At 41.4% G+C, this 25911-nt stretch overlaps 1 protein-coding gene across 1 annotated transcript; it reads left to right on the top strand.

Moving 5' to 3' along the window:
- The first annotated feature begins 1380 nt into the window (after nucleotides 1-1380).
- LOC119501246 (NLR family CARD domain-containing protein 3-like) lies at nucleotides 1381-25148 on the top strand. The gene is made up of 7 exons (XM_037791487.1): nucleotides 1381-1499; nucleotides 9548-9836; nucleotides 14928-16690; nucleotides 19214-19390; nucleotides 21176-21334; nucleotides 21837-22010; nucleotides 23308-25148. The coding sequence occupies exons 1-7, from the start codon at nucleotides 1381-1383 to the stop codon at nucleotides 23318-23320; spliced, it is 2694 nt and encodes an 897-aa protein (XP_037647415.1). The 3' UTR covers nucleotides 23321-25148.
- The last annotated feature ends 763 nt before the right edge of the window (nucleotides 25149-25911 follow it).

Genomic DNA, 25911 nt, shown 5'->3' on the forward strand with positions numbered 1-25911 from the left:
CTCACTTTTTACAATATGGGACCTTTAAGAGCCAGGTTGAAAAATACCAGAGTTTTCCTTTAACTGTGTCATGTTTGAATGCCTTTACACAAATAAGATTAAAAAAAAATTCTCAAAATAGTTTATTATGACTATATTCTCAAAGTTCTGGTCTCAAAACAGTGTACGTAATACTTTGACATGGATATCAGGGTGGCTCTTCTTAAAGGGACTGTTTGTAAGATTCAGAAATGCTTGTTAACAGCAACACCTGTGGCCGTTAAGTCAACGAAAGTCTTGCTCGCTCTAAATAGACATGAACAAGCATCGCTCAAAACAGTGAGGCGACACACGTCAGCTAAAAGCACAATATCACTCTATATTTCAGCTGCTTAGCAGTAATGTTAGCTGACCAGACGAAGGTCTCTCCATGAATCAATGCTGATCCTAGTGTTGGCTTTTCCTGCCTCAGCCTCCCGACCGCAGCCGGAGGGAACAGGGGAGACACCGGCACCCAGTCAGAGACGGTAACGTTTCTCTCTGCAGAGCCCCGTCACTTCACAAGACACGGAAACCTCTGTTGGTCTGGAGGAGCTGCAGCATTTATTTCTGCACAAACGTCCACTGTACATTCACTAGATATTCTCAGAGCTACGAAGTCTTCTGCAGTGTGTAGTGTGCGCACATTCACTTGAGGTGGAGTGAGAACGAGCGCGGTGTGTGATTGAAGGCAAGCAGGCAGAGGAGCAGAGTACAGCAGAGACTCCGGTCCTGGAGACCAAAGCTACGGTCTCCCCCGCATCCTCCGACCGCGGCCAACACTGTTTAACAGACGAGCTTCACTAGATGCAACCAAGAGGTTATGGTGCTTCACTGTAGTTTGTGTTGGAGTCTGAGTCTGAACAGCGTAGCCACACGCGAGCGCGCATATGCGAGCGCGCATATGCGAGCGCGCATATGCGAGCGCGCATATGCGAGCGCGCATATGCGAGCGCGCATATGCGAGCGCGCATGGGACACCGACCCGGGCGATGTATACGTGTAAGAAGTTACAAACAGTCCTTTTAAATGCTTGCATCTCCAAGATGTATTTAAACTGGCTCACCATTATCTAAATTTGCATCCTAGTAGATGTAAATAGTTTTGTTGACGGTGGAGGTATTAGTGGAGCACTTCATGTAGAAGGTCATGTACAGTGGGGCCTATAGGTTTGAAGTACATCCTCAGTAGAGCACTTGATGTGTATTTGACAGTTTGCCTGTGTGCCTGCACTCTAAGTTTCAGTCTCAAATTTTCCACTGACTCCAATGACTTTCTCTGACTCTGCTCATTTGTCAGTTATGTAAGGACATACATAACATCTCTCTCCAACACACACGAACAAGAACACACAGTGCCCCAATGGATTTAGTGATGCGTACCAAGGACACAGCATGGACCAGCTTTGTGTCTGAGAGGGCTACTGATATCGCCCCCTGTAGGGACAAGAGGAGACATCTTCTCTTTCTCAGCTCCAGGGGGTGAGAGTGAAGGAGAAAGAGTGATTGAAAGGTGTCTATGGACCAGCCTCCACTATACTGACTGTTCTCTTTTACTACGTCAACCTGCATTACTGGTGGCCTCCATCCTGGGATTACAGATGAAGATTAGCTTTTAGCTGGTATAATAAATGTATTGTACATTGTCCCTGTCAAATAAACAATACAATAAATATAATTAATATAAAATGAATGCATGGAAAGAGGACAAAGGAACAAACAAGATCAGATTGCAATCCACAACAAAATAACCAGTTCTATATTAGCTACAGTTAGCCCTATTCACAGTCTTAAAGGTCCCATATTGTAAAAAGTGATATTTTCATGTCTTTTATATTATAAAGCAGGTTTAAGTGCTATATAAATACTGTTAAACTATCAAAACACTCAATATACAGAGAAATACACACAGCCCGTATTCAGAAATTGTGCGTTTGAGAGAAGCCGTCAGGATTTCTGTCCATTTGTGATGTCACAAATATACAATATTTAGACCATTTCAAAGTTTTAAACGTAAACCTTCTAAATGTGTCCCAGTTTATTTCCTGTTGCAGTGTATGTGAATGACATCAGCTGACAGGAAGTAAACATGGACCCAAACTGTTGCCTAGCAACGCAATTCCGTAGCAATTCCGTTGAAATTAGCTAAAATGGAGCGTTTCAGACAGAGGGTGAATACAGGTATATTCAGGCAGACAGTATGAGGATGATAAAGGTATTTTTTTAACATTACAGCATTTAAACATGTTCTAATAGAAACCCAAAATACAGGTGTGAACCTGAAAATGAGTGTGATATGTCCCCTTTAAAGCTAGGGTTGGTAATCTTGAGAAACTATTGAGAGTACGCTAGATTTTAAAAGCAATCCAACCGAAAAAACAGCCCAGTGTTGCTCACTCTTTTCCAATGAAAGTAGCTAGCAGCATTAGCTGCTAACTAGCTCCAATAGCCTCTAAATCTAGAGAGAAAGTCACCAAGTCGTCAACACCGACAGTCCGTCCCTTCAGGCCTCCCTCCAAAGCCACTCTCCCAAAATGACATAGTGAACGTAAACAATGAATGCCACTGAATTTTGGCATTGAAATGATTTGCTTCATAGCCGAAAACACAAGAATCTGTCCTGCCCCTTTAACTGTGATGTCATACTAATGTTCAGCTCCCTACAGCCCTGACGTGCTAGAGGTAACGCAATAGACAAAGACTTTTGTTAGTACTCACAGCGGTCAGGCTAGCAGCTGGTTGAAGCTTCTGGCGATGCACAATGGGCTTCATGCAGGAAGCAATATGAGAACAAATAGGACAAAATGGATCACTAAATTTGTTGGCTAAATAAATACTAGTGGTCCATTGACCCCAATTAAATCTATAAAAAACCCTTGGATGATATTGTGTGCATTCAGCTTCTGAATGGTTTATAAACTGCTCAGTACTGACGCTCTGGAAAATTATTATCATTATTATTATTATTCAGCCAGTCATAACTTTGTGTTCACAGAAGAATCAAACTGTTGAGTTCATTCTAACATTTCTCTCCTCTACAGTCCACAGGGAGAAAACTGACTCAGAGACTTTGACAGTGAAATAATAAAATGTTGGATTAACACTCACCCTGCTTCAGTCTTCTGTCTTCATCCTTCATCCTTCTGCTCCGTTCACTCAAAATGGAGTCACTGAACACTTTCACTTTGAGGGTTCTCTTCCTGTTCACACAGTGTGTGTGTGTGTGTGTGTGTGTGTGCACTTATTTTCCTGACAAATGAGGACAGTTCTATGATAACACACCTTCAATATCAGGAAAAAGCTCGGAAAAATGAGGACATTTTTGGGTGTGGGTATGTGTGTGTGTGTGTGGATATCTGGGAATAATAAGGTTCCTGGCTCATTTGGGTGTAACAACATGAAACAGACACTAGAGGTCTCTATATGTCCTGCATGAGCAGAGGCCTGATATACAGCTCACAGAGGCTGTGACAGTTTACTCTCAAAAGTACGCTGTGAGTTTTGGTGAATATATATTTGGGACTATTTATGGTCAGTGTTCCTGGTATTATATATATTCAAAAACTATAATTGAATTTCTTAAATTAAATAAGTTTAATTCAGATATAAAAAGTCAAGTCTAGTAAAAAAATAAATCTGGTTGCTCAATCTGGCTTGGTCAGATTCAGATTCACAACTGAAGTCCGGGATACCAAAGACGGAGCCTCAATGGAACTGATCCGACCTCTGGCCTATCACGTTACGATCATGTGAGCCAAGCATCTCCGGCAGGTCATGATGGGAAAGTGGTGTGGTGTGTTTTTTAAATCACCTTACTAAAACCAAAAACAGAGAAATATGGTAAGGAATAGATTAAACCAGGTATTCTCAACCACTGGGCCGGGGCCCACTGGTGGGCCTCAGAGCACCACCTAGTGGGTCGCGGAGGTACTGACAAATGGTTAAATTAACCTCTTCAAAATCCGACGGCCGCTATTCTGTTTTTCAGAGGTTGTAGCGGGCGGGTTTTAAAGCTAGAGGAAGGATACTGGAATGATATGAAACTAAAACTCGTAAGGAATCCATTGGTCCCAACCATGCCATGCTAGTTTTCGAGAAGGAGGCTAAATAACACTTCAAAGTTACGCTAAATTTTGGCGAGGAAAAACTGTCATGGTGATTTTCAAAGAGCTCCCTTGACCTCTGACCTCAAGATATGTGAATGTAAATGGGTTCTATGGGTACCCACGAGCCTCCCCTTTACAGACGTATATGTCTGGGATGCAGTGTCACAAAATGGAACATTTTTTGAAACGCAAAGTGATGTTGGAGACAACCCTGCACCAGTAAAAGCTCTAAAGTATGTGGTGAGGAAATATGACCCTGAATAGTTTGGATTCATAATGACAGGCAGTGATGGGTGAGGGTAAGATGAATATTTATGTGGGTCATTACACCTGACGGTGGCATAACACATATTTATAGCCAAGTTTGTCATTTATTTGGGAAAGTGGTCCTCAGAATTATTTTAACATTCAGACGTGGGCCTCAAGTTACAAAAGGCTGAGAACCCCTGGTTTATATGGTAGAATTTTTATTTTCTCACAAAGATGAGAAAGAATTCAAATTTCAGTTGGACTGAGTTTAGATACTGTAAATGAAAAAGGAAGTTACAATTAACATACAACATACAATACAGTTTTATGTGTAAAGAAAACACACACAGTCAGATAAACTCACGTGACTTCCTGTAAATGGAGAGGGGAGGAGCAACACTCAGCAGAACATGAACAGGAAGAGAAGCCTGACTCTTAAAGTGTTCAGTAACTCCATTTTGAGTGAACAGAGCAGAATTATGAAGACGGAAGACTGAAGCAGGGTGAGTGTTAATGCACATTTTATTATTTCACTGTCAAAGTGTCTGAGTCAGTTTTCTCCCTGTGGACTGTAGAGGAGAGAAATGTTAGAATGAACTCAACAGTTTGATTCTTCTGTGAACACAAAGTCATGACTGGCTGAATAATCCTCATTAAACCTGCTGTAACCCAAGAACACAAGCAGAGATTTAAAGAGAACTGACCAGGTGGATGCTGGATGGTTTTATTATACTGTATACTGTGTGTGTGCGTGTGTGTGTGTGTGTGTGTGTGTGTGTGTGTGTGTGTGTGTTACTTCCTGTTCTCTCAGTCTTGCCTGTGACTCTTGCACAAACTTGTTTCCGTTAAATGTTCGGAGCTCACAGTCAGTGTTCCTCTTTCACCTCTCAGACTGACTTCAGATCAGAAGATGAGTGATGGTGTGGAGGAAGAGGAGGACAGAGCAGAGTCTCTAGTCTCTGGCTGTCTGTCTATGAAGAGTGACTGGTCCAAAGATCAACCTGTGGACTTCAGTAATGAACCTGGACCCTCAGAGTCAAAGTAAGAGACTGTTTTTACTATAAGATGACCTGGTGGAAAATAATGCATTGAGGATGAAGACAAAATGTTCTGCTAAAAGATTTATATTCCTCAAAATGCAGCTTCATGTTGTACTGATTGAGCAAGAAGATGTGTCATCTCTGGCTACCATCTATGTTTGGATTATGAAAAAGAGTTGCAACTCAGTTGCAGTTTTTGTATTATGCAACTGACAATAGTTTTTTCTTTCAGATGTTGAAAAGAATCTTAGTCATATAAGTCTGAAAACAAAAAACAGAAATATTACAGAAAAAGCACATTAGTTTTTAACCAAATTGATTTAAACATGAAAATGAGATCTTTGACATTTGACCAAAACTCATTTTAATTTAACCTGTTCAAGCCAAAAGAGATTCTCATAAACACACCGTGTTAAAAAGCTGATCTGTGTGAGTAACACACACACACGCCCTCATAGATAAACTCAAAGGTCAAAGGTTTCCTGTAAATGAATAACAGAGCAGAAGGATGGAGACTGTAGACTGAGGCAGGGTGGTAGCGGGGCAGCTAAACTGAAATATTTGTAACAATTGTGCATTTTGCTATAGAAGAAGCACATTTGGCACAGATGTAGGTTTATATGTTATGAAAATATATAGATATCAGGGCACTGCGAATTTGGCCCCTAGCGGTCAAATTGACAGAGATATCGCTGGACAAAGGTCTGGGTCACCAGTAACTTCTAATCACAGTTAAAGTGATACTGAACTTTGGTAGAACTTTGGGTTGTATTGCTAACTAGCTGTGATATATGACCAACTAAAGAAGAAAATCATCATCAACTGCTCCTGTGAGCAGATTACGGTTTGTTGTGCTTTTTTTTCTCTCTCTCTCTCTATTTACTCCCTTGCTTGGGAAACAGGTCGTTAAGATTGCTTTCACTCATAACCCATTCTGTTTGGGTAAAACAAACTCAGGTCTGTTTGCCTGGTTAGTACAGTTTGTTTAGGCTGATGTGAAAGCTCATTCAAACTCTGGTGAAGACCAAACAACCGAACTCTGGTCCACATTAAAAGTTTGATCTCGGTCTGCTTCCAAGCGAACTCTGGTGCAGTTTGTTTCTGGTGTGAAAGCAAGCAAACCAATTACCGGCAGAGATGTGATTTTAGCATAATTTCAAAAGCTAAACTACTAATAAATCCATCTGCTGATGGTGAAATATATGCAGGAAGTGATCTTATTGATCTGTATTTAAGGTCATGTATAAAAGCACGCCAGCTGTTAAAACTGCTGTGCTTGTATCTGACTCTGTGTACTTTGTCACGTCATGAACTCCATTAAAAAGTGTGTGACAGTGATCCCACAGTAATATGCCTCATGCACGTGTCAGTGTGCTCCCTGACGTTTGCACTATGCATTCGCACCAATCATCTGAAAGCGTGCAAAGGGGCTTTAGTACAGTCCTGTCTCTACTATTATTCATCATAACATGTGGCCGATTTGTAGTCTAATAATACTAATAATGATTATTATTTTATTTATTAATCAAAGAACACAAATATACACATCAGAAGCATTAAAGTGCTGCATAAACTTCTGTCAGTCACAGAATTTGATTTCCCCACATGGGACCTGATGATGCAGGATGACAATCAGAGAGTTACCTGTCAGTCTCTATAACTTCCTGTTTACTCCTCTGGTTGGTTTGTAAAAATGAATAAGGAGTTCTGTAGGGGCCTGTGAGTTGAATTTGATAATACAAATGGAATCAACTGTAAAATGTGGAATATCGTGGAATTTGCCAAAAAGTGGATACAATTAACAAAAATCAGGGTTTTCCCTGCCATTATAAGTGTTTTTTCACAGCGTCTGAGCCAACTGAACGGAAAACAAACTATGCTACTATGTTTTGGTGTCCTTTACACGCTGCTTCTGTCCTCTGCTCTCTGTGTTGGTGTTTCATCGAGAGCAAGGCTCAGCTCCTCCTCCACACACGGACATACTAGTGGCTTTTCAGCGCGAGACCTACGAAGAACATGAAGACTCTGACATGTTCCCTTGGTACCAGTCCATCTATCTCCTCAGTCACAAACAGCTTGCTGGCAGGACCTCGCAAATATATTGTGCTGGTTAAACGTTCAGGGAACCACCCTATGTTTACCCTGACAATGCTACATTATTTTTCATACCGTCTGCCTGAATATACCTGGATTCACCCTCTGTCTGAAACGCTCCTTTTATCGAATACGAAAAATTTGCTTCGAATCCCGACGCTCGTCCTGGGGGCTTGGTTTAGCAATATCTAAAGATATTCCTCTACACTTCAGTAATGAACCTGGACCTTCAGACACAAAGTAAGAGACTGTTTTTACTGTAAGCTGACCTGGTGGATGATGATACATTGAGGATGAAGACAAAATGTTCTGCTAAAAGATTTATATTCCTGATGCAGAACTATTAGTCCAGATACTGTTTCAAACTAAGATGGATCTTAGTCTGGGTTTTATAGCCACAAACTACTGATTGTATTTCTGTAACAAAACACTTGAGAACTCCATTTCACAATTTACACTTCAAGAAAATATTAATATTTTTGCCCAAATGTTGAAATCACTGTAAAGATTTACAACTATTCAAATTCTGAAAGAATGTGCTTCAAATGTGTAATTCATTTTCTCATATTTGTCCTCAAAATCCTGTGTTGGTTTGATTTCTCCTAAAAATCAGCTGTTATGACAGCTTTTTTGAAGTGGGGTTGTATATACACTCACCGGCCACTTTATTAGGTACAAGTTGTACCTAATAAAGTGTCCGGTGCTAGTACCGGTGGTCTTCTGCTGCTGTAGCCCATCTGCTTGAAGGTTGGACGTGTTGTGCGTTCAGAGATGGTATTCTGCATACCTTGGTTGTAACGAGTGGTTATTTGAGTTACTGTTGCCTTTCTATCATCTCCAACCACTCTGCCCATTCTCCTCTGACCTCTGACATCAACGAGGCATTTCCGTCCACACAACTGCCACTCACTGGATATTTTTTCTCTTTTTCGGACCTTTCTCTGTTAACCCTAGAGATGGTTGTGCGTGAAAATCCCAGTAGATCAGCAGTTTTTGAAATACTCAGACCAGCCCATCTGGCACCAACAACCATGCCACGTTCAAAGTCACTTAAATCCCCTTTCTTTCCCATTCTGATGCTCGGTTTGAACTTCAGCAAGTCGTCTTCACCTCGTCTAGATGCCTAAATGCATTGAGTTACTGCCATGTGATTGGCTGATTAGCTATTTGTGTTAACAAGCAATTGAACAGGTGTGCCTAATAAAGTGGCCGGTGAGTGTATAGTCCCGTGTTCTGGGACCTAAATATTACTGCTTTTGTGAATGGAGTCTGGTGGCTTTGAAGAGAGCGATATAATGGCCTCAGTTCCCCGTCAGCAAAAGCTGTCTGATGGCGAGGTAAAGCTGTTGACGGGAGCTTTACCTCGCCATCAGACGGCCATGTCTGACGCGGGACTGAAACCGTTTTATCACTCTATTCATAGCCACCAGACTCCATTCACAAAAACAGTGATTTGACCTCTCAGAACACAGGAGTTGCTGGTCTACCGCTGCATCCATCAGCTAGTTTGTTTGTGTTATTGTGTGACTGCTTCTCCAAACTGGGAGCACGCCGACCGCCACCTAAGTTACTGTAACGTTAATACGCTGACTATAAGGATGTATGTAATTCAATCAGGAGAGACTCCATATCGAATGAACAATCATTTATTACATGGTGCATGATAAGTTGAATAGTGCAAAGTCTTTGGTGATTAGACTCCATCGTGACGTAGTATATCAGAGGAGGTAGTGATGCTGTGTCATGCCCAAAACTGCATGTGATTATCATAAAGTGGGCATCTCTGTAAAGGGGAGACTCGTGGGTACCCATAGAACCCATTTTCATTCACATATCTTCAGGTCAGAGCGTTCTTCCAGACAAGCTAGCATGACATGGTTGATAACAATGGATTCTTTAGGTTTTCTAGTTTCATATGTTACCAGTATCTTGAAAACTGAGCCTGCTACAGCCTCTGAAATACAGAATAGTGGCCGTCAGATTGTTAAGAGGTTAATAAGACAGCCAGATAGGAAATTCAGCTAATTAGTGTTTATGAAAGAACTTTAACTGTTCCCTGTGACCATCTGAGCTTTGAGACAGTGTCGGCCAATCAACAAATCATTTTAGTTATAAAGACATGTCTTCACAGGAAGAGGAGTGATGTTTCTGTGGAGGAGCTGCTGTCCTGCTGTGCTTTGTGTCAGGACGTCCTGAAGGATCCAGTCTCTATCAGCTGTACCAGCTGTGGACACAGTTTCTGCAGACAGTGCATCACCTCATACTGGGACCAGTCTGCTTCATCAGGAGACTCCTCCTGTCCCCAGTGTGGACAAAGATCCAGAACAAGAGCTGGACTGCAGACAGCCAGTCAGACCAGCTCTGTACAAAGTAAGTATCTGTCTGATGACGTCTCCATGTCTGAAAACACTATTTGTTGTTTTAATACACTGACATGTGTTGTGTCATACAGCCCGACCATTAATCATTATAAATATCATTACATTTTATTTCTACCTGAAATTTAACTGCATGTTTTTTTCTGCTCCAGCATTCATATGTGCTCTGTATCACCTGTCCTGTGCTCTCCTTTGAGAGAAAATCTGAACCCTGTGGTTTCATGATAGCACCCTTTGTCTTGGCATTAACCCAGGGGTCAGCAACCTTAACTATCAAAAGAGCCATTTTTGGCGCAAAAAAAAATAAAATCTCTCTGGAGCTGCAAAACCTGGCCAAGCAGCTTCGCCTATACAGACATCTCTACAACTGTTCATTGAGAGAACACAGGGACAGTCACATGTCATTAAATATTTGGGAAGAAATAGGCAACACACTGGGCAAAGACGTGTTTTTGCCACAGGCTGTGAAAGAATATGAGAGATCGTTTTGTTAAAGCTAAAAAAAGGTCTCATGGAAAGAGACGACCCGAGGGGAAGCACCGAGAGACAGAAAGTCATTTTGACTTTGAATTTTTGAAAACAGCCTTTTTTTCGTTTTTGGTTTCTCAATCAAAAAACGAAAAACAAATCAAACACGGGCGTGTTTTGGTTTTTGCTAATTCCTTTTATCATTATTCATTTTTGATTGAAGAACGGGAGTCACGTGTTTTTTTGGTTTTTGGTTTTAAACCAAAAACGAAAAACGAAATCACGTGGTGCTTTACAATAATTTGGTAACATGAGGTGGGGACCTCTGCTGGAAAGAACCACAAAGGTGATTTCCACATATAATTAATTAGGCTTTCAATTCACGCTGCAAAACTAAATAGTACATCACAAAAAATAATTAAAAAAATACAATACATTATCTTAATCAGAATTTGCCATTGCCCATGCCTGGAGAAATACAAAAAGGATTGTGTACCTTTGTGTCTTTTGAGAGCTAGATCATAGAGCATTGTGAACATATTCACTGCTTAATAACTGTGAAATAATCGTATTCAAATAAGCTACAGTAGCCTTCTATCATCCTTTCTATGTATCTGGCTCGAAGTTGTCTGAATCTGAATCTGAATCTAAATCTGAATTTGAATCTGGACTCCTGTTTGGAGCGTGGGAGCATGAAATAGGCTACTGGTCCTATGGTACACTCTACTGGGTGAAAACAGAACTACAACTACCAGGCTACAGCCTACCTAGAGGAGTGCAAGTGATCAGGTGGAAGTGTCAGGTGTGTTGAAAGGAGTAGCCAGATAGTGCTTCGTACCTGCCGACATAAAGAAACAGCCCATAGTGAGGGTGTGAGAGAGAAAAGTGTCAATCAAGTGAGAGTTCTGTAAAACATCTGCAGAGACCCTCCTTGTAATTTATCACACACTTTTTGGATAAAAGACATTCATTTGTTAATGAAAAAAACAGAACAAAAAAAGATCTATTTATGTAGCTATGTATGTATTTATTTAGCCTATTTATCTTCTACCATTATCCCGATCCTGTGCTTAAATAATGTTACACTTTTATAGAGTGACCCGGTGACCTAAAACCAAAAAAAACACATGACTTCTGACTTTGGTTCGTTCTTCAATCAAAAATGAATAATGATAAAAGGAATTAGCAAAAAACAAAAATTGACCACTTTTTATTTGATTTTCGTTTTTTGATTCAGAAACCAAAAACGAAAAACAAATGGTTGAAGTTGTAGTGTACTGTTTAGCTGTAAAATGAGAAAGTTTGTGACCCGGCTGCCATGTTGAGATCAGTTGAGGAAATACCAAGCACCGCCCACCAGCCGGACCAAACTTTCTCATTTTACAGCTAAACAGTACAAACAAGATGTTTGTGAAAACATTTGAGGAGAGAAATAGACATTACAGTAACAGAATATTAATTCATATTTGATCAGAGCTGCCTAGTTTCACCGGAGTTCACAAGTGATTGATAGTTACATCCGTTGAATGAACAGCCAATAGGAACGCTCTCTCTCTCAAATGACCTGTGATTGGCCAAAGTCTCACGTCACGGGCTACATTTTTTAAAGCCTGAAAACAGAATCATGAGGAGGAGCAGAAGTCTAGTTATCTCTCAGAACACTTGAATTACAATATGCTGAAAGGTTATTATGGAATTATTGCCCAATGATGACAAAACATTCTGCCTACTGCAGGTTTAAAGGTCCAGTGTGTAGGATCTGGTGGTATCTAGCGTTGAGGTGAGGAGATTGCAACCAACTGAAGCCTCTCCCCTGTTAGGGTTAGGGTACTTCTGTAGCTTCTAACTGAATCTCTGTGGTTTGGAATTTACTTTCCCTCCTGTACTCCTTTTTGCTTATTTTACTGTTTACTGCTTTATTCATATCAGAGCTGTGTTAACTTACTGATGATGTAAACAAACATTTCCTGTTGTTGCTGCTTCACATAACAGTTTACCACCGGCAAACCTGTGGGATGCTTTTATTGGGAAGCAGCTATAGGAAATGCAGTGTATTTGTCAGCGAGATTTGCAGTTCTTTAGCCACGTTTCGACCGCAGGAACTTCCCCCAGAACTAAGAACCTTTTAACAGGCTCCATGTCCAGGTCCTGCGAGGACACTAGGGGATGCGCTGCTTCACTCAACTGGCTGTTCAAGCCATAGACATACATTATATACTGTATGTCACAAAAGTGTGAGGTTCTTATTTAGATACCAGCAATGAAAGGTGTTTCCACTGTTAAGAAGGACACAAAGCAACATAAACAGTTTAAAAGATTTATTTAAACTGATAAAACTATCACAATAAAACAGATAAATAAGATCAGATAAAACAGTGGCGAGAGATAAAACTACAATAAATGTCCTTAAAATGGGGGTGTTAAAGTCCAATGGCACAGCGGGTAATAGACAGTTCAAAGAAAGGGGAGTGCTTAAGTCTCAGTTTATCATTGGGGGGAGGAGGGGTCCTGAGGCCGTCGGCTCCTCTGTACTGGCCCTGCAGCTCTGCTGGACCCTCGTCCGTCGTTGACGCTACGGAGAGAAAGAGAAACCTCAGTGGCCGGCGCACACGAAACAGCAGCTCACACGCACACACCAGGGTAGATGCTTGGTTCACTTTCCTTTACTTATCGTACAGTAGGCGTTGAACCAATTCTCTTCACTTCCGTCTGACTCGTCCCGCAGCGGTTCTTCTGGTACCTTGTTCTGGCCGCCCTTTCACTCTGTCGGCCCGTGTTCTTGCGGCAAAACGTACCGGTGAAGCTGCCTCCGTCCCACACTCCTAACTCGCGTGTTGAGCTCCGCGTCCTCATCTTCCTCGTGTCTAGCCGATTCTCTCCCTTTGTCCAACCCCTGAACACCTGTCCACAATCAACTTAAAAGAAGCACAGCGTCTCTGTCTGCCAATCCGGAGCTGTCAGGGGTGTGTGAAGCAGTTTGTCGCAGCTGTTGCTCGTCAGTTCATCAACTTGATCCATAGTCCAATTACAAACAACTCAGTAAAACCAGATACGAAATATAAAAACCCATGCAATAATAAAACTGGCAAACATGTCAATAAAAAACAATATAGGAAATATATGTACACATGATATAACCCATAATAATAAATAAACGTACAATACTGGATCAAGTGATTGAAACAACTACATCTCACTGTGACATATACATACCCCAACGTTGACGTACGATCCAAAGGTCAATGTGGCGTCTATGTATTTATGACATGTCTATGGGGCAAGCGGTGACGTGGAATGCAGCTGATTGGTTCCTGGTTTTCTGCTTGCCGTTTCAAACAGGAAACAAGATGGTGGCCTGCTCGTAAAATTTCTGTTATTCTGTCTCAACAATCCACCAAAATCTACTTCTGAAAACATTTTAAGCGAGGTATAGGCTATGCCTCTGCTGAATCTCGTTTTATTTTAGAACTAGATCGCCTAGTTTGACAGCTTGACAGTTTTGTGAGCCGACGCGTCACGCTGGACGCTTCCATGTGCATAAAGGACTGTTCCCGCCTTTGCATTTTGAAAGAACAACGGCCAATGAGGAAACTCCGACACTCGGCCGACCAATCGTGTAACTTCATCACTCACTCAATGACAGACTTTTGCGGTTGTATGGCTGGCCCTCTGCGGTCCAGCCAAAAAGACAGAGAAAAAAAGAGACAGCTCAAGCGAGAGGGCGATCAGTAGAAGAGAGACAGAGAGACGTAGCGTGACGGTGTTGTGAATGAGAGAAAGAAATGTTATTTTCTGATTGTTACACAGCGTTAACGTTCTAAAGCAGAAATAAAACACCCTCAAATACTCAACATGATTTACTGTGGAGAAGGACGCTCTTAGTAACGTTTATTTTTTTCCAGCATGTTTTTTTAGATGAAACGGGTGGACACACTGAACTGCAGGCTGCAGAGTGTGTTTACCGCTGCGACCACCAACAACCCTCGTCACGTCATGTTGCTTTTTCATACGTCAGCGGACTAATTTACTGAATCTTCACAGGTCTTTAGACAGTAGTGGAAACGCAGACAACAGTGGGCTGAAGGAACCTTTTAGTTCCTTAAAAGTAGTAGGACTAAAAAGTCCCAGAAAATGTTGGTGGAAACCCGGCTTTTGTTATTAAAACAGGTCTACAAAACGAGACATGAACATATTCTGCATTATTATTACTATACCCCCGCCACAACATAGTCGGGGGTATATAGTGCTCCGCGTGTCCGTCCATCCGTCCTTCCATCCGTTCGCGTGTCACACTTTCGTTTCCGGAGCAGAACTCGGAAACTATTTAACTTAGGAACTTCACATTTGGTTTGATGGTTGACAGTGTGGTCTAGTTGAGCCTTTTGGGGGTCCAGGGTGCCCAAAATCTTTTTCGACTTACAGCTGCACATTGAGCATTTGACTAATCAAAATGCTTTATATATAACTTTATATTGATCACTTTCATATTGGCAATGAAAATAATAAGCAGATTGTCAAATTTTCTTTATTTTGTCTCAAAGTTTTTTCCTTCTTTCAGCAGACAGGGTTCTGCAGGAGGTTGTAGATGAACATAAGAGCAGTCTGAAGAAGAGATGTGAATGTGTGACTGAAGGAACTGATGAAACAGGAAGTGGAACCCTCCTCAACAGGATCTACACTGAGCTCTACATCACAGAGGGACAGAGTGAAGAGGTTAATACCCAACATGAGGTGATGCAGCTTGAGACAGCTTCCAAGATGAAGATCCTCCATGACACTCCAATCAAGTGCCAGGACATCTTTAAAGCCTTACCTGACCAACAGGGACACATCAGAGTCGTTCTGACGAACGGCGTCGCTGGCGTTGGAAAAACCTTCTCAGTGCAGAAGTTCACTCTGGACTGGGCAGAGGGCTGGGAAAACCAAGATGTCAGTCTGGTGGTTCTGCTTTCGTTCAGGGAGCTGAACTTGATCAGAGATGAGCAGTACAGTCTTCTCATGTTGCTCCATGTTTTCCATCCAACATTACAGAAGGTCACAGCAGAGAAGCTCGCTGTCTGTAAAGTTCTGTTCATCTTTGATGGCCTGGATGAAAGCAGACTTTCACTGGATTTCCACAACAATGAGGTTGTGTCTGATGTCACCCAGAAGTCATCAGTCAACGTGCTGTTGACAAACCTCATCCAGGGGAATCTGCTTCCCTCAGCTCTCGTCTGGATAACTTCCCGACCTGCAGCAGCCAATCAGATCCCTCCTGCATGTGTTGACAGGGTAACAGAAGTACGAGGCTTCACTGACGCCCAGAAGGAGGAGTACTTCAGGAGGAGATTCAGTGATGAAGAGCTGTCCAGCAGAATCATCTCACACATCAAGACATCCAGGAGCCTCCACATCATGTGTCTAATCCCAGTCTTCTGCTGGATCACTGCTACAGTTCTGGGCCACATGTTGACTACAGACCAGAGAGGAGAGCTGCCCAAGACCCTGACTGACATGTACTCACACTTCCTGGTGGTTCAGACAAAGAGGAAGAAGCAGAAGTATGGTGAGGGACATGAGACGAGTCCACAGGAGCTGACGGAGGCTGACAGGGAAGTTCTTCTGAAGCTGGGGAGGCTGGCGTTTGAACATCTGATGAAAGGAAACGTCATGTTCTACCAAGAAGACCTGGAGCGGTGTGGTCTGGATGTCACAGAGGCCTCGGTGTACTCAGGAGTTTGTACAGAGATCTTCAAAAGAGAGTGTGTGATCTTCCAGAAAACAGTCTACTGCTTTGTTCATCTGAGCATTCAGGAGTTTCTGGCTGCAGTCTACAAGTTCCACTGTTACACAAACAGGAACACAGAGGTACTGGAGGACTTCCTGAGAGAAGAATATCTTCATTCACTCCTGGAGAGAGTCATGGAGAAATCCTTTGAAAGTAAAAATGGCCACCTGGACCTGTTTGTTCGTTTCCTTCATGGCCTCTCTCTGGAGTCCAACCAGAGGCTCTTAGGAGGCCTGCTGGGTCAGACATACAACAGTCCAGAAATCATCCAGAGAATCATCAACAACCTGAAGGCGATGAACAGAGATCATATCTCTCCTGACAGAAGTATCAACATCTTCCACTGTCTGACGGAGATGAACGACCAGTCGGTACATCAGGAGATCCAAGAGTTCCTGAAGTCAGAGAACAGATCAGAGAAGAAACTCTCTGAGATCCACTGCTCAGCTCTGGCCTACATGCTGCAGATGTCAGAGGAGGTTCTGGATGAGTTGGACCTGAAGAGTTACAACACAACAGACGCGGGACGACTGAGACTGATTCCAGCTGTGAGGAACTGCAGACAAGCAGAGTAAGTCCAGATGTGATTAACTTTATAGATCAGTGTAGATTAGTAGTTTAGTTCTTCAAATATACACACTATAAAATCATTCTTAAAATATTATATTCTTATAAGTGTTCCACGTGTTTATTACATAAATATGTCAGTTGTAATTTGTCAGAGATGTTCTTGAGCTGTTTCAAATGTTGAGTGAAAAAAATGTTTCAGTAGGTTGTGATTCTAGCTGTCAAGTTAATGAACACATTTATTCTATTTATTTCTAATATTTGTTACGTTTTTTCTTATTTATCTTTTTGGGTGATTGAGGCGACATGTGAACTTGGTAAAACAAATTTTAAAAAACAAAAGATCAGCTGGCTGATGGAGCGCTGGGTCTAACTCTGTGTAACGGCAGCAACAGAACGTTTGCTGGTCCGGAGGGGAGTTGGGGCGGTCCTGGGATCAGAGCCCTGGTGCTGGGGTTTGCACTGGCTGAATTTGAGCTAACTGCTAACTGGGGGTACGTCTTCTGGAGCTGCCGCACACTCTTCTCCCGGCAAAGCAGCCTCCCGGCAGCGGGGAGGACGAGGCGGGGGTGCGAGTCGATTTCTCGTTGCTGCTTCTTCTAATTTAATCCAGACAGTGCAGTGTCCGTTCAGAGCATGTCTGTTCAGAACGGGCCGAATGCTTGGCTTGTGGTGTTGCAGATTGCAGCTTTCTTGAGGACCGCCCGTACAAATAACTTAACACTCGACATTGTGCTTCCAGCAATACACCCACCAAGTGTGAAGTCGATTGGATGAGCGGTTCTCAAGATATGCGAAGGACAAACAGACAGACAGCTTTATAGTTAGATAAACAAACTATCAAAACACACACAGACCCTGGATGTATTATTCTGCAAAAGTGATTTGGTAGCACAAGTGGAGATATCAAGTCAGTGAACTGATTCAGTAACGTCAGTTGCACAACAACATCAATCTAAAGTTTTAACATTAGCATTAGCTTGGGTTGAGCCAGGGTAAAATATTTCAAACCGGTTTGATATTAAGCCAACTTGAATTTCCCTTGGGATCAATAAGGTTACTATCTATCTATCTATCTATCTATCTATCTATCTATCTATCTATCTATCTATCTATCTATCTATCTATCTAAACACCGGACCAGACTGGTGTACAGAATTTTACCACTAGGTGTCACACTTGACTCAGCAGCCGGAGAGAGCCCATGAATGAGAGTGGAGTGACTCCAGTCTACTTGGTGGCAGTAATGCACCTCTAAGCTGGTTTGCCAACCGCCAATAAACACTAAAGAAGAAGAGGCGGCACCACATTACACGTTACCACATGTGTTTTTGGGCTCATGTCTTTGCCACGTCTCTTCTCGCACAGGTTGTTGATGTAGGCTACTTTTTAATTTGATTTAATTTTGTCATAATGACAAATGTCGGTTCTGCCGGTTAGCATAAAATCAAACCGGTTTAAGCTTGTACACCAGACCAGACCGGCAAAACCGAAAATCTACCCAACTCTTTCATTAGCCACCGTAAACTACTGGTTATACGAGACAAAGATTGCCGTTGTAAAACTCCTGAGTGTGTTGAATCGGGCAATGGTGCATTTTATTACTAATGAATTCAAGTTGTGTTCCATAATCTTGATTTTAAGTCTTTCCTTTTATTCTGTTACTCACAGAAAGAAACTCAGGTGTTTCTCTCTCTTGTTGGTGTAGAGAAGAGTAGTAGCAGGAAATACACAGCTTCCACCAATAACAGCGGTCTGATGAATATATAACAGCAGAATGCTAGAATTCTGACTATTTAAGAGATCTTATACACATCAAAGATCAAAGTTATGTTTTTAATGCTGATACACTGATAACATCTTTCTGATGACATTATGTTGAAAATAATGAAACCTTATTGGTTCGTTAATTGTGTTTGTGAGCTGAATACATTTGATGCTCAGAAATGAGTGTTAATGACAAAACGCCATGCAGTCATCAAAATATCTAGTTATATGAATGTTTAATTATGAACAGGTCTAATATTATTACGTGATTTGTTTAATCTCTCTACTGTTTAGCAGCAGTCACTGAATTTTCCCATTTATGGACGTGAACCTGACAGCAGCAGGTAGCTAGCAAAGAGAGGTCAACTTCCTCAACTGTATTATTATTACATATTCACTGAGTTTTGAAAATGCTTTTCTAATCAAGAAGGCCTCATGCTAACTTTGTGGAGACAGACCTGGGATCAGATCACACTGACAGATTGGACATTAGGGAAGCCTCAATGTAACTACATTTTCTCTCTCTCCATCTGCAAGATTAAAGAAAAACAAATATTAAAAGTCTGCAGGTTAGAGAGAGAGTGATGAGAATTATTGTTTCATGTCAAACAGTGAGATAAGATTAAATGAACCACTGATGTGAGGAGCAAATGTTAATCAAAGAAGTATATATCAAACTGTTTAGTCATCAAATGCATGAAGTAAATATAAACTGTCCTCTTTCATAATAACATATTTTGTAATTTGTGTGTCATGACAGACTTTCTGAATGTGGACTCTCAGATACTCACTGTGAAGTTGTGGCCTCAGCTCTGAAGTCTAACCCCTCCCATCTGAGAGAGCTGGACCTGAGTCACAACCACAACATACAGGATTCAGGAGTGAAGCTGCTGTCTGCTGGACTCGAGAGTCCAAACTGTAGACTGGAGAGTCTGAGGTCAGTTCACTGACTGTAGCTTATGTAGTTTGTACACACACTCTCTATGCACTGGCTCTGCTCCAGATGGCTCTAGAGAGGGACATTCTTGTTTTTGCGTCGGCCACCGTAGCTCTCCAACACGCTTGGCACACAGGAGAGGCTTCAGTTGGTTGCAATCTCCTTACGTCATCGCTAGATACCGCCAGATCCTACACACTGGACCTTTAACCACAGACCTTATTTCAGGCATCTAACTAAAAACATATTCAAAAAACCCACTGATTTCCAGACGAAGGAACAGGAAGTGCTAAAATGCTGACTCATTTCTGGGTTTTAGGACAAATTCCTGTGGCACTCTATTTGAACATGTCTAAAGGTGCAGCACTCTTCAACAAACACGTATTGCACCAACTTAAAGGCACGTAAGTGATGATTATGAATGACACCATCAAATTAGAGGTTTCTCTGGTTCTGAGTTATTCCCACATTCTTTTTGACAGCAGATCTAACTGTGCTCTGTTTTCATGTAAGTATTGTCTAATTATTTGAATCCAGACATTTAGATTGCAACAACAACCAAATAAATATTCTGCATCAGAAATCTCTTTGTAGGTTCATATTTTTTTTCAAGTCTATCTGAATACAATACTCACATGTTCATATGTACATTCAAAGAGTTATTGATGTATGTCATCATTCCTTCTGTCTGTGAAGCAATCCCCGTATAACCTGAGTGTTACGAGATGAGGACAAAATCCACAGTCTTGTTCTGTGTAAAATGACCTGTAAAGTTGATCTTAAACTAATCGGAGGCTTTAGCAGTCTGAGTTAGATGAATTAGGGCAGGTTGACTTGGAGAAAATCAAATATCACAATATTGTTTACCAAATACTTCGATATCGATATTGTAGGATTGACCATTGGTGCTTTCACAAAATATTTACACAATGAGATTTTTAATAAATAATCATCAGTATGGTGGATCTCATGACAAAGTGTAAATGACAAATAATAGAACAGCTAAAACAGTCTGGTAAGTTCAGAAAATTACATTACTTTACTGTAATGTAGCCTTTAAAGCCAGGAAAAGTACCAAAATTTGGTACTAAACAGTCTGTAACTTTGGGCAACATTGATTTTTTAAAGCCAGAATGGATATATTTACTCCATTTGAGTCTATGTGGAGGTAGAAGGAAGTTACCGCTTTTATTGTTGTAATCTGAGTGACGTGTCGTCATATCCGTTCCAACCAAAACAAACCAGCCGGCCACCGCGAGCTGAAACGAGAAAGTATAAAACTGCGGAGGGTCAGCGTGGATTCGACCTGCACCCTCCCATTTTAAATCCAAAGTGGTAAACACTACACATCCAGTAAAGTATAGAAACACTTTGGGTTTCACACATTGCAGGGAAAGCAGAGCTAGACATCACGGCTAAAGCTGCATGCTAACTCTGTCACGGGCAGGAAACGTTATCGTATTGCGGTAACGTGCGGTCGAGCCGGCCGTCTCTCTCATCTCCGTGGTCAAATGGGCCGACGATACAACTGTAGAGCACCCATATACTGACATTTATGTTAAATGCAATCAAACGGCCCCGATGGAGCTGACCATGGATGTATAAAGAGAACGGAGTTGACGGGAGAGCTAGAGACCACCTTGGAGAAGTGAGAGGAAGTAGACACGTGTGACGACGTCCGGTTTATTAAATGAATGACATTATTAAACATTGAATGATTTCAAGCAGGAACGTTGTCTTCTAAACTTACATCATTTATTCTTTATTCAGATTGAATGACTGCAGGTTGTCAGAGATCAGCTGTGCTTCTCTGGTCTCAGCTCTGAAGTCCAACCCCTCCCATCTGAGACACCTGCAGCTGAGTGAAAACAAGCTGCAGGATTCAGGAGTGAAGCTCCTGTGTGGTTTTCTGGAGAGTCCAAACTGTAGACTGGAGATTCTGGGGTCAGTTCACTGACTCTCTGTTACTATTATAGATCTTATAGGTTTAATTAACAATTGAACCTAATTTATGTACAAACATAACTTACATCCATAAAGTTGTTAATGTATTTGTCTTCATATTTTCATGTTTCTTGAACTAAATTTAGTCTGCAGTCACAAAAGACTTGTGTTTCTTAAAGAAACTGTAGAAAATGTCCACTGTTAGTTGTTGAAGTAAATTAATGTTTATCATTTTTGGTAAATGGTCACATCTGGATACAGAAGATCATCTGAACTAATACTGGTTTTGCATTGATCACGTTTACTTCATGAAGTAGAAATATTTCTCTGCTTTCTGTTAATTGTGTTTTGTAAAATAATGTCTGATCATTGATATTGATCATTCTGAACACACACACACACACACACACACACACACACACCAAATGCATCTGTTTAAAGGATTAATATAGTATTGATCCTTTAATTCCTTCTAAACTTACATCATTTATTCTTTATTCAGATTGGGGCGCTGCAGGTTGTCAGAGATCAGCTGTGCTTCTCTGGCCTCAGCTCTGAAGTCCAACCCCTCCCATCTGAGAGACCTGGATCTGAGGGACAACAAGCTGCAGGATTCAGATGTGAAGCTGCTGTCTGATCTTGTGGAGAGTCCAAACTGTAGACTGGAGACTCTGAGGTCAGTAGAGGGTCGGAGTCGGTCCATGCTGGTTTCAGCAGTATTGTTGTGATGTGTTTCCTCAGTTAAGCTGTGAGAGGAGAACGGTAACACACAGAGAGAGAGAACAGTCAGCCAATCAGATCAGCCAGAAGCTTGTTGTGATCATGTGTTAGAGTTGATGTGAAGAAGATGTTGTTGTTGTTGTCTTCATGTCTCCAGGAAATAAAGCTGGATTACAGCTGACAGCATCACAACATGTATAGAGACAGTGGTCCTCATCCATCAAACTGTCGTACCATCAAATCTGATCAGAAAGTGTTTGTTCTCTCAATGATCAGTTCATCTTTGTCACAGCTCTGAGATCAGTCTGACTGAAGCCTCAAATCACTGGCTCTTATTTCATAGAACCTTCGTTACATTTAGTAACCATGACGTGGTCTTTATACAGACCAGAACCTCTGCTGAAATTTTTCAACACCTTTGAACCCTAACAGCAGTAAATCCATCATTAAAGGGAGCAGTGAATGTCTCTCTGATTCTGCAGTAATGATGCATTCAGGACTGTCAGCAGTTTATTTCCACTGTGTACTTCAGTGAAATCTACAGACTTGATGCCCAAAGTCTCTGCAGGTCTGTGAGTGCTGAGCTCAGTGTGTTCACTCCAATACGTTAACATGAGAGCTGAAAGGAAGCCGGCTACACTACACAGACTGAAGTCCCTGCTGCTCTTTATACTGGATGATTTATTTCTATTTTATTTTACCTTTATTTAACCAGATAAGTCAATTTAGAACCAATTCTCATTTACAATGACGACCTGGTTCAAGAGGCAGCAACAGAAGGCAAGGCCATACAAGATATTAGATCATAGAACATAAGTATGATAAGTGCAATAAAACATTAGACAAAATTAAAACATCACAATATATACAGTATATATGACAATAGATATATGTATATATAATGTATATATGTGCTGTGTACCTTGTAATGAGTTATTAAAGGATGGTAGCGGGATGAGGGTGTGGAGTTTTAGTGTCTTTTGTAACTCGTTCCAGTCACTAGGAGCAGCAAACTGGAATGAGTGACGACCAAAGGAGGTGCAGACTTTAGGAACGACCATACTAATGAATTTGCTAGAGCATAAATTGCGGTTACTGTTGGAGATATTGAGTAGTGAGTGGAGATATGGAGGTTGGTTCTGCCAATGATAGTTTTATAAATGAACTGTGTGCTGCATCACTGACTGACAGCTGATGAAGGAAGTCTCTGTAAACACTGATTCATGACTTCTGTTCTCTTCTTCTCTCATCAGATGGAAGGAGTGATCTCTGTCAGAGTCTGAGTGATCAGAAAAGTGGATGTGTTGAGAGGATCAGCCGTGTCCTGATGATCCACAGAGGTTCACCACCTGGACCTGGATCTTATTTTGTCTCTTTTTTATTCATTCATATATTCTGAACCCAAAATGCCTCTGCAGAATAGTTCAGTTTATGACAACATAACTGTAGATTAACACATTTAAATAGATCTTTCTGCTTTGCTTTGTGTTGTAGCTCCACTCTGTGGAACGATGGAGTTTTGCTGTTTATTTCCACGTATTTCTAAATAACAGTGGAAGTTAATAAAGTTACCCTATTAAAACCAAGCCCTCAGTAAGAGCGCCCTCCACACCTTCGTGGGATGGTGCAGAGGGTACAGAGCCGCTTCAACCACCACCCCGCCAAAGCCAGCAGCAGAATAGAGCGGGTCTAGCATAATGAAGGTGCAATGGAGGTGCCTGCTATTTAAAGAACGGGTCCATTATTATTATTATTTCGATTTTTTCTAGGTGTGTGTTCCTTATATCAAATTTTGGTCGAAGTACTTCCACAGTAACAAGGTTTTGTTTTATTTTCTACACACAGATAACCGTACTTAAACTATCTTTAGTCTAACGCTGCCCTGCACTCTGTGTCATAAACTGCCTTACATTTTTAACTGTACAGAAAATAGTGAAAATAACTGGCTGTCATTAAACCAACGCTACAATGCTGTGTCCTCCCTACACATGAAATCATACCTGATGTTCTCCTGGCTCTGCTGTCAGTCCTTTAAGGACCCGACGTCTCTTCTCCGCTGCTCTTTCGTAGCCCAACCACAAAGTAGAATACAGGTTTTCCTCCGTTAGATTTTTGTCGACAAAATGAAATTAGCACACATACGGGGTTTAGGGTGGTCTCTTCAAGTTTAGGTTTCTCAGTCACAGTCTTCTGGATTCCCCGTCTGAAGGTAGGCGATGGAAACTGTACCGTTGGTCACAAAAACAATCCCTTTTTGTTTTGGGTGCATGTTCAACACACTGTTGTTGAAGCCACAAATTTAGCTTTGTCTGGTTGTTAGTACAGCCGCGAACAGCACAACAAGTACAAGAGCTCCGCAAGGACATTTTAGAAAAACGCAAATTGAACGTTAGTTAAATATCTGTTAAAAAGGTGTTTAAAAATGGTTGTCCTATGGGACTAACTAGCTTACTGCTACTTCCGCTACCTCAATGGAAGTTAGGCCCATAATCATTTCTACAGTAACGCCCCCCGAGAATAAGGTGGATAAAGAGTTATTTAGCACCAGGCTGAGAAGCAGTGTTTTGCTGCTCCTGTATTTCACCGTAGCAAGGTGAGAGGTTAAACCACCGGAGGTCAGCAAAAACAAGCTTCTCAGGGGTTGTTGAGTTACTCTGGAATCCAAGGCACTTTCAGGTAGACGTAACCTGAGGTGGGGCTACCAACATGTGCAAAGCCAGAGGGCTTTAGAAACTCCAGTAATCTGGAGAAAAATGTTGGGCACTCAACACCCTTGGCGAATCCTGTTATCTTCTTGTCAATCAAGTGCTGGTTACAATTACGAAGAAATTACAATGATGATTTATGTTTTCCATCTTGCATAAAAAGGTTTTTGTTCAGTAATGGTCATTTCAACCAGTAACCATGCTTATACCAGTTATTTTTCATTTCATTACATACCAGCGGGTGTGCAGTTTGCAGGAGCTTAGTTTAGTTATTATACTGTAACTAACAGGGGTGGGGGAAAAAAATCCATTCGCTGATTTTGAAATAGATTTTTTTAATACCAGGATCAATATATTTGCTTCATTGAGTCTATGCGGAGGTAGAAGGAAGTTACTGATTTTATTTTTGTACTGTAGTCAGAGTACCGTGGTTTGTGTTTGGTTTCTTTTATATCCTCATTCCAGTGTGTCTTGTTTTATTTTGTAATTCACTCCTCCTGTGTCTTGTCTGGTTTTACTTCCTACCTTTGTTTGTTTTCCCGCCTTTGTTGATTGTCTGCCCCGCCCTGATTTGTTTCACCTGTGTTTAATCAATGTCCTGTATTTAAGCCTGTGTTTTCCCCTCTGTCTTGGTCGGTTTGTTTGTCTCTCCAGCCCCGTCTACCTTGTCCTCCGTGTTACTTGTTACCTCCTGCCCTGATCCTCGTGTTTCCCTGGTTGGTGATTTTTGGTTTTGTCCTCTGTTTGGTTTTTGTTGTTTGTTTGGATTTGTTCTTTTGTACTTTGTTCCCCTCCCTGCATTTTTGTTTTTCTTGATGCCTGGTGTTTTTTTGTTGTTCGGATTATTTCAGCTTGATTTATTAAAGCTCGCTTTTATTTAAAAACGACCTGTTCTGCCTGTAACTCTGCGTTTGGGTCCCTTTGTAAATTCACACACCACATGACAAGAAGTGTATGATTTCACTTTTTCCCATGGTCTAGTGGTACAAAAGTTAACAAAAATCACAATAAATCGCAATACTTAAAATTCGCAATAGTTAAAAATCACATTCATATGGAATCGTGATAGTATTGAATCAGGAGATAGGTGAATCTTCCCAGCCTTAGTAACTAATGTGTCGTGCACATGCAGTGACAGGTAGATGAAGCTGT

This window comes from Sebastes umbrosus, chromosome 14 (assembly GCF_015220745.1).
Source record: "Sebastes umbrosus isolate fSebUmb1 chromosome 14, fSebUmb1.pri, whole genome shotgun sequence".
In the NCBI taxonomy this organism is placed as follows: Eukaryota; Metazoa; Chordata; class Actinopteri; order Perciformes; family Sebastidae; genus Sebastes; species Sebastes umbrosus.